We start from the raw sequence: 12,976 nt of genomic DNA on the forward strand, positions 1-12,976 counted from the left end.
TTCTTTTTAGGATGAAGACAGCAAAGAGTCTACTGTTTCAAGAAAATCTTGAAATCACCGGTAAGTGGCCTAGTTCCCACCTGCATACAGATTACTATTTTAAGTGAAAAAAAGCCTCATAGTTACCCATGGCATGAATTGTTTCCTATGGCCCACAGAAATTATCCTGCAATTATTTTTAAATTCTATTAAATATCTTAAAGCTCTCATGAGTTGGGAGTGCCATGCTTGTGTTTTGAGTGAAGTAAAGACTATAGAAGTTACCCACTTGTATTACTGACTTCTAATTTAAAGTCATAAGCTTTTTCCATAAATTACTTGCAAATGCATAGCTGGAAATGTGTCTCATCCATGAAAGTATGAAGTAAAAAGATCATGTTTCCCAAGTTTACAGCTGCACCTATTTCTAAGTACAGCAAACAGCTTTTAATTAGACAGTTTTTAGAGGTCAAAAGGGGAAAGAATTCTGATGACTGCAGTTTCCGAACTGAATTTAATTAGGATGCATCCCATAGAGTTGCCAAAGATTCTGTGGGAGGGAAAGAAGCATGAGAAACATTATTTTTTCTGCACCAAGGGGCCGCTTGGTAACACCATAAAAAATTATGAAAAAAAAAATCACTTAACAATTATTTTTCTATTTCTCCAACGGAAAGGCCTATTTGACAGCAAAGATACTATTATAACCTTTCACCGAGGCTTATTGGGCACCACTCTGTAGAGGTATCACTTGTTTCAAAACACAAATTATGTCTTCTCACTTAAGTCTACCCAAATCCTATTCTAGTTAACTCAGATCTCATGTTCACACAGGCCAGACTGTAGTTAGCACTGAACCTGTCACCTTCTAAGAAGTTCCTGTTTCTCATACCTGAAGTTAACTTTCTGAAGTTTGTATTCACTTAGGCTGCCATATGGTAATTTTCCAGAACTGGCACCAAAATTATCAATTAATGTAAGCACTCAGTGGCTGTTAAAATATTAAGGAACTGGAAAAGGATACAAGTTGAATAGCAGCTGTTCACACATTCTTGTTTTCCTAATTCTTGTGTAGAGAAAGATACATTTGCATACAGACAACTATTCTTGGTGAAGGGTTACACTGCATAAACTCTCACCCTGCATCTGAGGGAGATTTTGCATGTGACCAAGAAATCCTTCCATCCCAGTAACAGCAACTGCTACTGGATAATCACACCATTGGCCCAGTAGCACTGGTTTTTTTCCCGTCAAGGTTGGTACAAAAATCACTCATCCACTAATCATCAGAAACATCAGCTCAGCAGTACAGAGCAAGCTAGAGATAAAAATCCCCTCATATTCATGACCTGCTTATTCATTCTACTGCTCACTTCTGCAGCGTTCTGCAAACCTAATCCATGTGGAAAACGTTCTGTGGGGTACTCACTCACAGGGCCCATGGACGGCCAGGTGAAGGGGAGCCCCAGTATTACCTGCTTCTGTTTGAACCCGATGCAAAGAGGATGAGACATGTTCACTTTTCTACTTCTAATCAGTTTTTAGACATTGTCAAGACTGACTTCCTTTGCATGTGATTTTAGTTTCCTATTAATTGAAAATGTGCTTTTAAGCCGCTTGAATGTACTGTCAGTTACTGAAGCACATGTGACTAAGTCTGCATTTGTCAGTATTGTTCTACTGTATTACAATCTCATTTTAAGGTTGACACTTAACACTGTACCATACCTTGTAATTTTTTAGATTCTTCACTTGTATGCTTTAAATGTTTCCAGATGCCTTTAGTTTTAGCTGCTGTAAAATAGCTTTGTGTTATTTGATATAAAATTGTTTTTTAAATAAAAACTCCATTTATTTATACAGAGACATTTATAATATTTTACAAACATTCTTATATTCTGAATAAATATTTCTAATTCCATAATATGCTTTTACCTGTATTCATTGAAGGGTATGACTCTCCTTCTGCAATACTAACATTTAATGTCAAACATCACAGGTTCGGTAGTTACATCGAGAGCCCTCATCAAAGTGGGGAACTAGACAGACTGTATTGGTCAAGACGGCCAAGAGCCAAAGAAATCATCACCATCTGTCACTGATTTCTATGGGCCACCTTTCCAAATTTGGATTGAATAGGGAGTTAGTTATCTATCAAAGGATCTAGATCTTTTTTCCTTTTTAAAAAAATGACTGAAAGAGGAAATGTAACTGTGAGCTGGAAGGTCATCCATGACTATAAAGAAGGATGGTGAGCAGCTCTGCGTGGTGGTTGTCAGATGTCAGTTCTCATCATCAAAGCAAAGTACCTTTGACAGTAAGAGTAGACACACCTTGATAACCTTCCTCTTTTATTTCCTTTGGCTGCAGCATGCAGAACGTCCCTGACCAGGGATAGAATCTACCCCCGCTGCACAACAGGAAGTCCTTTCTTAAAAATTTTTTTTAAAACCTGCTATCATATATCTGAGGTCTTTAGCAGAGAAGAATGGTATTTCTTTGACCTCTGAGATCCAAGGACTGGAAAGCATTACATTCAGAAAACCTGACTCTAATACAAATTTAAGAAATGTTGGATTTTATGTATTTAGCTCACAATATAACCTTGCTTTGAAAGTGAACAACCAAAACATAAATTGAGATGGAGAATACATACCAGTTACTTTCATTTTTTGCAGAGACATTCTACCTTTTAATATTTCTTCCTATCATATCAACATCTCACATTTGTCATTTTTATTGGTCCAAAGAGATGCAGCCAAAATATCAGCAACTTGCAACCTACAAGTATCAGCAGCAGAAACCAGGTTAAGGTAGTAATTAAAACTGCCCAAGCAGGCAAAATTTATTGATATTGCACTACAAAGGCTCTAAATTTAACATAATGTTTTTACAGAAAGTCAATATTTGAACAATCAACTGTAAAAATGTTTTAAAATACAAAGGAAACCTTCCATCACTCAAACTGCATTTTTTAAGATAAAAGGTTTCTCACTTCTCAACTGGTGTTATTTACATCAAAAGCTTTCAAAAGAGCACAAGTGTAAAGACAGAGGACTTAGTTCATTTTCTCAGTGGAGAGTACAGCTGGCATTTTTAGTCGATTATTAAAGTGCAGTAATCCTGCAAACATTTAAACTTCTGATTCATAAACATGAGTCATTGAAAATCCTTTACTTATGATAGATATACTCAAGGTAAATGAAAATCAGTCCTTATCCTTTCACTGAAACTGAGGGGAAAAGAGGAAAACTACTATTCAGTCAGAAAGTAAGACTACATGGTGTACAACAGTGTTTTGGGGTTCCTTTTCTGCTTTTCCTAAATGTTTGACAATTAATCAAACCAAGCACCAAGAACTTCTTTACTATTAATAGAATTACTCCAATGGTTTACCTACATAGCCTGTCTAAACAGTAAAATGCTCTAGAAGCTAAAGTAATAAAAACAGTTTTAAGGTAAAAACTAAGTGTTGCATCAATTTTTTCTACCAAATTTTGTAGCTTCCAATTTGATTAACATAACTTAGTCTGCTAAAACCGACTCCCAAGGGAACTATTTGAAGACTCCCTATCTTCCATGAACATTACCTAGTCTCCACAGCACCAAAGACACTCAAATCTTGTTTTGGAACTAGATGGGGAACATGAAGAAATCAATTCTTATTCCCTTTCCCATCCAAACTAATTTTGATGGTCACTTAGTTAATACATGAACCATAATTTCATTTGATTCATCGTTTTATTCTGAAAGAAGACTCTTAAATTTTCAATGACATCAACAGGTATAATTAAAAAAACCGAGTTGTGCGAATCAATACTCAGCAAACATGAATTTTTAAGTATAAGCTAATAAGCAAACTTTAAAAACAATTAGAAAAAATATCTATATTGTGTGTATATATACACACAAATATATGTATATGCAAAATAGTTCCTTCTCCTTCCCTCTTACTGAAGAAAAAATATCACTGACTCAGACAACAACAGCAAACTCTGGGAGATGGTGAAGGACAAGGAAGCCTGGTGTGCTGTAGTCCATGGGGTCACAAAGAGTCAGACACGACTGAGTGACTGTACAACAATGTCTATAAAACGAGAGTCAAGGTTAGCTGTCTCCCGTCCTAAATTTGAAATAAAATGAACAAAAAAGTGAAAGAATCAGTTCTTTGGGCTCTTGCATTTGAAATTAAAAGGTAAGATCCAAACACAAACCTAAAATGACCAGTAGAGACAGCAGTGCCCTAGGACAGTAGCAAAATGCACAAAGAAACTCTGCAGATATGTTTTTGTGCTTTTGTATCAGTGCACATCGTATGTGTAAGACATGAAGAGTACAAGTCCACTGCTGATCATCTGCTGCAAAGCTATCAAAAGCATCGAACTAACCAAACTGCTGAGGAGGAGTTACTACCTTTCTCAATTTCAGTAACAACGGATTGTGCTTTCATTTCCTATCATCCAGTCTATTCCTAAATATCACAAAAAACATATAAGCAATCATTTTACAAAGATCTAGCTAATCCCGTCAAGTGTGAGAAATGACTAACCATGAAGATTTGTGCCCCACGTTCCACACCATAGCTATAGATTGTTTTAGAACGTCAGATTCAATGAATTATAAGCACATTACATGAAAAGGTTACATCTTACCTCAAAAAGCCCACAACTTAAGAATGTTAACTAAGACCAGTCAAAGACCAGAACACTGCTTGCTCAGTTTGCCCTAGAACTACACAGAAGTTTCCTTTGTTCCCAAACCAATTTAACAGCTATGAAACTAAAATAAACAAGCCAAGGTGTCCACAGCCCCTCCTAACTGCTCATGGCCCAAGGGTCAAAGTTAAGATACAATTATTACCTATAAATTCCCACAGTGGCAGACTGATGATAGAGATGCATCACAAAGAAAAAAAAATTGTTACAGAAAGAAAAAAAACTGACACAAAGGGACAGACTCAATGGCCTCTTTAAGGACTCAGGAACAACAGGTCTTCAAAGAACACTCACCAGATAGAGGCCCATCACCACAATAACACCCAAACACCAAACAAGCAGCCAGTGAATGTTCAGAGCCGCCTTCTTCCACTGGACGAATGGATCAGAGGCTAACACAAGGGTCCACATGAAACAAAACACACAGGCACCTGCCCTCTGCATCCCATCCCTCTCCCCAGAAGACACGCCCAGCGACTACAGAGCCAACATGAGCACCCTGTTAAGGCCGATTCCTCTCAGACTGTGCCGCCAAGCTGCCACCCTAACTCGGCCACCCCCACTGCTAACCACAGGAGACCCAAGACAAGTGTGATTTCTTTGCCAGTGATTTCCTAAGGAACCCAGATTAAAGGGTCAGTTATGAACATGTTTCTCAAGATAAAACTTGAATACTTCATCAGTTTTTCGTTTACACTTCTCTGTACTTTTATGATAAAGTCTGAGCAACAAAACTGGTGGAAGCCAGCCCTTCACGTCCACTCCCAGGCAGGGGAGGTAGCTGTACTCTGCTCCCTGGCTACAGACCACCATTTCAGTAACAAACACTGTCACGGGAACCTAGGTGGGAAGGACCCCCGTCTGGGACAAGCATACTTTGTCCCGTGGGTCACTGTGAGCAGCGACTGTGGCACGCGGCCAAGGGTGGCTGGGCGTGCTCCGGGCTGTGTCCCTGGAAGAAAGCAGCGCGTCAGCACTGCAGTGCGGCTGGAGTCCCAAAGCAGCGCCAGCAGGGGAAGGACCAGAGTCTCAAACACTGACTATGAAAGTGAGAAAAATCACTGCAGATTTTCTGGACCCCGTGGCAACCATACTTAGAAAAAAATTAAACCCCGAGCCAGAAAATGCTTGGTAATGGCCACACATGAGACTCTGCTTGGGCTAGGCAATGGTCACATTTCCAGCCTCATGCATCATACAGCACTTGAGAATTGATTTTATCTTCTAAAATCTCTGCCTTCTGTTTTCCTTGCCTAGTAACTATAGCTATCTTCTTCCTTCGGGGCACTTTTTACCCTATAATAATAAACCTATCATATTTTTTGAAACTGATATCCAGAACTTGCTTCAAAAGCACGAGACAGAGCTGTACTGTCCATTTGTGATCTGCCTTCTTCAAGACAGAGGTGCACAAACTTCAAAAACAACTCAATTCTAAGAAGAAAAAGATGCTCAGAAAGCCCATCATGATCTCATTTTTACAATTTTTAGCAACTGTACAAACTGATTTTACAGTCTAGTACAAAATGAGGAACTCAAGGCTTCACCAGACTACCAAGAATAAAGTTTAACAAAACTTACTTTACTAACACCCATTTACCTAGAGACAGCTACTTAAAACATAAAGTAGATTGATACCTTCAGACAGAATGAGTTTGTCTTGTTTATCTTTAATGTTACAGGAATACATGCAAGCCCCTTCCCCAGGCTAGAAAATACCTAATTCAATATTGCTAGGTAACACCTAATTTTTCTTCAATCAAAAAATGTTAATGAATCTGACCTTTTAACTATGATTAATATGCAAAGAAAATACTGTACTGCCTCAGAGAATACAAAGACACAGTAGATGTCAATCAAAACAAAAATCTCTGAGCACGCAGCTCAGAGGGCCACTGGTACAAAAATAAAGATAAAAAGCCAAGAGATATTATCAGAGTAAGAAAAATAACTGCAAAAAGTCTAATTTTTTAACTGACTTTGCTCCTTACTGTTCAAGTTAACTGTTGGAAACAAACAAACAAAAAAAAATAGCAAGGGAAAAGGTAATGAAATGTTAATTTTTTTTAATGCATACATGCACTCAGACCTGAAATTTTCTAAGACTACCACAATGTATTAAGTTTTATAGAAGAATTTAATCCTCCTTGTGGAAGGATGCCATTCACTTAGACTTGAGGAGTATTTTTATATTAACACACAAATCACTAAAGATTTAAAAGACAATACCAACCCAATCTCATAGCATAAAATTAATATTGCTATACATCTTCATTTGTACTTACTAATTGATACTTAATGGAAAATACTCCAAGTTCAAAGCAGCGAGCAGTGACCACCATTCCTTTACAGCATAGGAAACTCACCTTTTCATACCCATGAAAATCCAACTTCACTTTCAAACATCTTCAACCAAATTTTACCCATGCTACAAAAGCTCTAGTAGGTTCTCAGATGTCTCCAAATGCTCATGTCTCAGGAGACCACCACTTTGAAATAAAACCATTCATTTGCTAGTTCTGAACAAAAACATGTGAAAGCATATAAAACCATACCCCTATCTTCTAGATTATAATGGTTAAGTACAAAAACAATTTATTGAACATCTTACAAATCATTAGTTATACATAAAAGCACCTAGGAAATTTAAAAAAAATAAAAAGATTCACAGTACACTGAACCTTGGAACTAAGAATACTGAAAAAATGGATTCCAAAGACCTATTTCTCTCAAAGACATAATCTGTAATTGAAGCCAACACAACTGCTGTTCTCATCTAGCTTCTTAAAACGCAGCACACAGAAGTAAAGTATTGCATATTCAGCACACTCCCTTATCACTTGATTTCTTCAAACCATCCTAAATTTTCTCAATCAAGAAATCTAGTTCTGTGCTAAGCATGGCCCTTTTCAAGGTAACCTGAACACTGAGAATCTAACACACAGGTTCGAGGGAAGAAGTATAGCAGATGTACATAAAATAGGTACATCCAACTTATACATTTTCTGCATAGTTAAGTCACATCACACACATAAATTTTAACTCATCTTTTAACATTTTTTAAATCTCAAACTGTTAAGAGAGCTAAAAGCCTTAATACCAAAATTACCATCCCAACAATACCCTTATTTTGTCCCACCCACAGTGCATTAAGTGAAGCAGCCCAATAGCAATATTTAACCAGTCAAACTACCATAATTGAAAAGAGATAATCTGTTGGTTCTTGAAAAGGCTCAACGCCGTCAGAGGCCGTATTTCTAGTAACTAATCTCTTCTGCTTTAGTGTCGAGAGCTGAAAATTTCAACTCGAGGCACCAGAAAGACTGACCAAAGCACTCACTTAAACAGAAAAAAACACATTCAAAATCATGAAAAATTAAATGGTTTCCAGACGGCAATAAATGAGTGAAAACGACTCACCTGCCAGACAAACTAAGTTTTCACTCCATTAAGAACAGAAACCTGGAATGCTGGGACCAACTATAAATATGGCTCAAGGAGACCCAAGCAAAGCTGCTGTCCTCTTAGAAAGAACAGTGAAGAGCTTCCAAAGCAATCTTACAATGCATTTTTAAAAGGTCACAGAAGGATTCACCAATTTGTCACATTAAAAGATGCAGGACAGTGGATAACCTAATTCTAACACACTGCTATAACTGAATTATCCTGCTTAGCACCAAGGGGGTGACACTTTTATTAATAAATAGACTTTCTCCTTTAAAATCAAGCCATTGAAAATCTAAAGCAAAGAAATACCAAGTGAACTCCTTACAATAGCACTTCTTTTCAAAGTCCCACAGGGTTAAATAGAAACCCTATTAAATAGACTATCTATACAGAATCAAGATTTCCACAATAAAATTTACAAGCAGAGATATATTTTGTGGATACCACATGTAAAATAGATTTTTAAAACCCATATGACAGACGCATACACACGCATATGCTAACACTCTCCCCCCACCCCCAAAGAAACCCCTTCAATGAGGTCAGAAGCAGCCCAAACACTAAAGCCCCCTTAAAGCCCTGGTGATTGTCCATAGCTTTACATAGCTAAACTCCTTCTCTAAACGGGCACTGCCATCCTTATTTGGATTTAAGAATCCTAAAGGAGCAAAATACATTCCTACGAGTGAATTACTCATGTTGCTTCCATGTTCTGCTCCTCCCCTAGTGAGATGCTGTATCAGTAAGTACTTGGGTAAACTGCACACCCTTCCCTTTTCACTCCATCGTCCAGAGGCTTCAATATGCTACTAAGTGTGTCAGTCTCTGCTACTGCTGCAAATGGGGACCTAATATAGATAGCATCAGTTTCCAGAGATCAACACTGACATGCAACGTGAAACCTAGTAATGTCAGTATTCCATACATATTTACACAGCTGTAACACAGAATCAAGATGCACGAGAACAAAATCATACGATCACCAGGGGCTGGCGGTGGGCTGCTGCAGTTGTGACAGCACAGTCTCGGGGTCCTGGCCCTGTGCTCTCCCCCGCTGTCTCCCCACAACCTCCCAGGCCCACTGAGAGTACACGGTGCAACTGGAAACTGGAGCCACAGCTCTCTACTACCAGCTCAAGCCCCTCTCCAGGCTGAGGGCTTTGTCCTTTAACGACGTGCCATGGGTTCATTTTGAACATGAACATTATATAGCAGATTCTGACTCTAAGTAATACCTTTCAACAAAACTCCTAGCAAGGAGGCTAAGAGAACCTAAGCAGTTAGAAGCAGAGAAATGTGCAAAATGCCACTAGAGCAGATGACCTGCAATCTTGACTTCTGTGACATTTTGGGTCTTGTATTCATTTAATAATTGTGTATTTTAAGTTTCTTTTAAAATTTTCAGTATAAGGAAACTAGTATTACAATCACTGTAGTGGGAAGATGGTGCATTCCCATTAACCTGGCTACTTAATGATGACTCAAACACTATTTCTGTGACCAGAATACAAGATAAAAACCACAATCACAGAAAAAAATGCCCTCATAAAAAGCAACTTAAATTCATTAGCCAAACACTGAAAAGGTACATGTGTATAAAAAAGTTATAACCACATTTACAGTGCAAATTCATGTTTCTTTCCACTCTCTCTTCTGCACAGAGAACATCTCTTCAGAAACATCATCGTCTCCCTGCATTTCTTTAAAACACCTGAGAAAGGTAAGGCTCAAAGAGACACCCACTCAAATGCAACAAGTCTCTGATTTGGGGACTTCCACATTTGCTGCTATCAAAGGTCCAAGATTTTCATTATAGCATTATGGTCAAACTTGAAACTCAAAAAAGCTCGGGATGAAAAGGGCAACTTGCAGTGTCCATTACATGTCACAGCCTGGCCCTCGGCATGTTCAAGCAACTGGTCTTCACCGGAGTAAGGCGAGTCATACACAGCATCTGCTTAGAAAGCAAAACAAATAAGCTCAGTTAAGAAATCAAGTCCTGCCCTTCACCTTTTGTTATGAAGGAATTCACATGCAGTATATATTCGCCTCCCCACACCCTAAATCTAACCTACGGAGAACCACCAAAATATTTTCCTTTCCCTAAACTGATATTCAAAGTGAATTTCCAATCTATTCTTATTCCACATAAACATTCAACATCTTAATCTGTCTTTAAGTTCCTTAATATTCACCTGCTTTCAAAAATGGGCGTAACTTTATTCACCACCTATATTTTGTCAACATGGGAGCTTCTTGACAGAGATCAAAATGTAAACATTATACAGATTATAATTACAATATAAGATTTATACAGATTCCAATTCTAGAAAAATAAAGCTGAAGGTTACCACATCTTCAGAGAATAAATCAACCTAAAGAAAAATCCAGATTTTCAAACTCACTGTGCAACAAAACTCCAACTTATCAGGGCTTGCCACCCCTACCCGCCCCCACCCCAACCCTGACCCCCGTAGAAGAGGACCCTGATGAGCAAAGCAGGGTTTGGAATAGACACCAAAAGATTGAGGTAGAAATAAAGTCTGATGTGAGGTTTCCTAAGACAATAACTCCTTTTATACTTCTTTCTCAAAACAACTCAAAATTTTTGTATCATGCCCAACTGAGTTGGGTACACATTATAGTGTGCCTTCTTTAATGTTCCTAAACATATGGCTTTTTAAAGATTTTGTGAAATAATTGGTTTCTGAAGTTATATTAATTCAACTATCAGCCTATCATGTCCATACCACCTATGGTGGCCAGAGAAGTCCTACCAAGAGGACAACCAATTAATTTCCCAAAACAGGGTTAAAGCATCTCGTTTTTAAGTAGCTTCCATCTTGCTTAAATCATAAACAGTAATGCAAGGAAGAGAGTATGATTATAAGGCTTCTCAATTATTAAAGAGCTTTCTAGATGAAACCCTTAAATCTAGATGGTAAATAAATGCTTATCTACTGCATGAGGAATTTCATACCACACAAAATAGCGCCTAAGAAAAAAATAGTCTACTGTACTTCCGAATGACACCTATGAAATCAGAATTTACAAAGAGCTTTCTACATTCCTCACTGTTACTTTTCAAATCAAATCACACACCTCCTTTTCGTAACTGAGGATGGAGAAGAGCCAAATGTCATCTTAGTGAAGACTATCCTTGGCACCACCGTAACACGTGGGTCAGTACCTCCAACGAGGGGGAAACCGTTCCCTTCTGAAGTGAGCTCTCCCCTCACATACGTGTGAGGGTGAGGTCTCCTCACTATTACTTGGGTCTACTCACCGTCTAACCATTGAGCAACTATTTATTTATTTACAATATTCACACACAGCATCAACACCTGACATTCACTACAGTAACCGTATACTGAAAGGGCAAATAATTTCATCTTGATCATTTAAATAAATTTACTTTTATTTTTAGCCAGTTTCCCATTTAGAGAACTTGACCACATATATGAACTCTCTATAGATCATGTGCAACTCTTTCAGCTTATCTATCACAGTTCATCACACACTACTTAAATCAAGTTAACTTCAAAACCAGGCTGAATCCCAACTGGAAGAAATTTAAAAAACAAAATGACTTGCCTGTTTCAAAAGTATCCTGAAGTTTTCGTGGATGAAGTTTTTTTTCACATTTCTATTAAAAAACACAAACATACAACATACCATATCCAGTTATTTCACTTATTGTTGATATAAATAAGGAGATACATTATCAAATTTCTCAGGAAGAAAATTAAATCAGGAATATAATCACCATCCCCACTCGGCATTGGCATTTTTAAGTAATTTTTTTAAGCCTAAAACTGTTTTTAGTTCTTGATTATATGTACAATATAGAAACACCAGGGAAAAAAGAAAATTATTTATTAAATTTCTCAACTTGGAGATCATTATTATTAACATTACAGTACATCTTTCCAGCTTTTTTTCTACGAAGATATGTGTGAATGTACTTTCATATAATTATGTAACAGAATTATCCAGTATATGCTATTCTGTAACTCCCTTTTTAAATGTAATACACTATGAACACACCCCTTTTTCTATAAACACAAATCAAAAAATTAATAAAAATCTACACCAACACTTTTAATGACTACATGGTAGTCTCTGGCACATATCTATGATATTACAGTTAATAGCTTCTTAGATATTTAGATTGTTCCCAGGGACGGGGAAGCCTGGTGGGCTGCTGTCTATGGGGTCATCCAGAGTCGGACACAACTGAAGCGACTTAGCAGCAGCAGCGGCGGCGGCGGCGGCATGTTTTCATAATGTAAAACAATGGGGTGAACACTCTTATCTTCTATGGAAACGTGGTAAGGAAGTCACACTTTCAATACCGCCAAACTACTCTCTAGAACGTTGTACCGATTATTAACTTTTGAGTGTTCTCAATATATTCAGCAATACATAACTGGTATCTTTTCATCTTTGCCAATCTAATGGGGAAACGTGGCATCCCATTTTAATTCACTTTCTTGAACTGCATATTTATATGTTAATCAATCACTTTTAGCTTTCCCTTTTAAGTTGTTCATATACTTGTCCTCATCATTAACTTTAAGAACTTTTTAAAAACTTATTCAAGTTCTTCCAGACAAATGTGAGTCATTTGTGAAGTTCCCCCAAAAAAATCCAAAAGGATTTTGATTGGTACTGAATTAAATCTATATATTAATTTGAGGAGAATTAACATTTATACAATACTATCATTTTAATCTGTCCAGCTTTTGTTAGGGACAGATGTTGAATTAGATTAAAAGCTTTCTGACCATCTATTAAGACTGTCTTCTTTGTTCTTGTCACTATTTCTACTGGAG

The 12,976-nt window shown here is 37.5% G+C and overlaps 1 protein-coding gene across 2 annotated transcripts in view; it reads right to left on the reverse strand.

Moving 5' to 3' along the window:
• Positions 1 to 2,790: 2,790 nt before the first annotated feature.
• DCP2 (decapping mRNA 2) overlaps positions 2,791 to 12,976 on the reverse strand; it is a 54,782-nt gene continuing 44,596 nt past the window's right edge. For both annotated transcript variants that reach the window (NM_001434963.1, NM_001434962.1), the window contains 2 exons: positions 11,736 to 11,787; positions 2,791 to 10,095 (listed from right to left, as the gene is read on the reverse strand). In NM_001434963.1, the coding sequence (NP_001421892.1) occupies positions 9,932 to 10,095; positions 11,736 to 11,787 (216 nt within the window). In that variant the 3' untranslated portion in view covers positions 2,791 to 9,931. The remainder of the gene's footprint in view (positions 10,096 to 11,735; positions 11,788 to 12,976) is intronic.

This window comes from Bos taurus, chromosome 10 (genome assembly GCF_002263795.3).
Source record: "Bos taurus isolate L1 Dominette 01449 registration number 42190680 breed Hereford chromosome 10, ARS-UCD2.0, whole genome shotgun sequence".
NCBI classification, from domain to species: Eukaryota; Metazoa; Chordata; class Mammalia; order Artiodactyla; family Bovidae; genus Bos; species Bos taurus.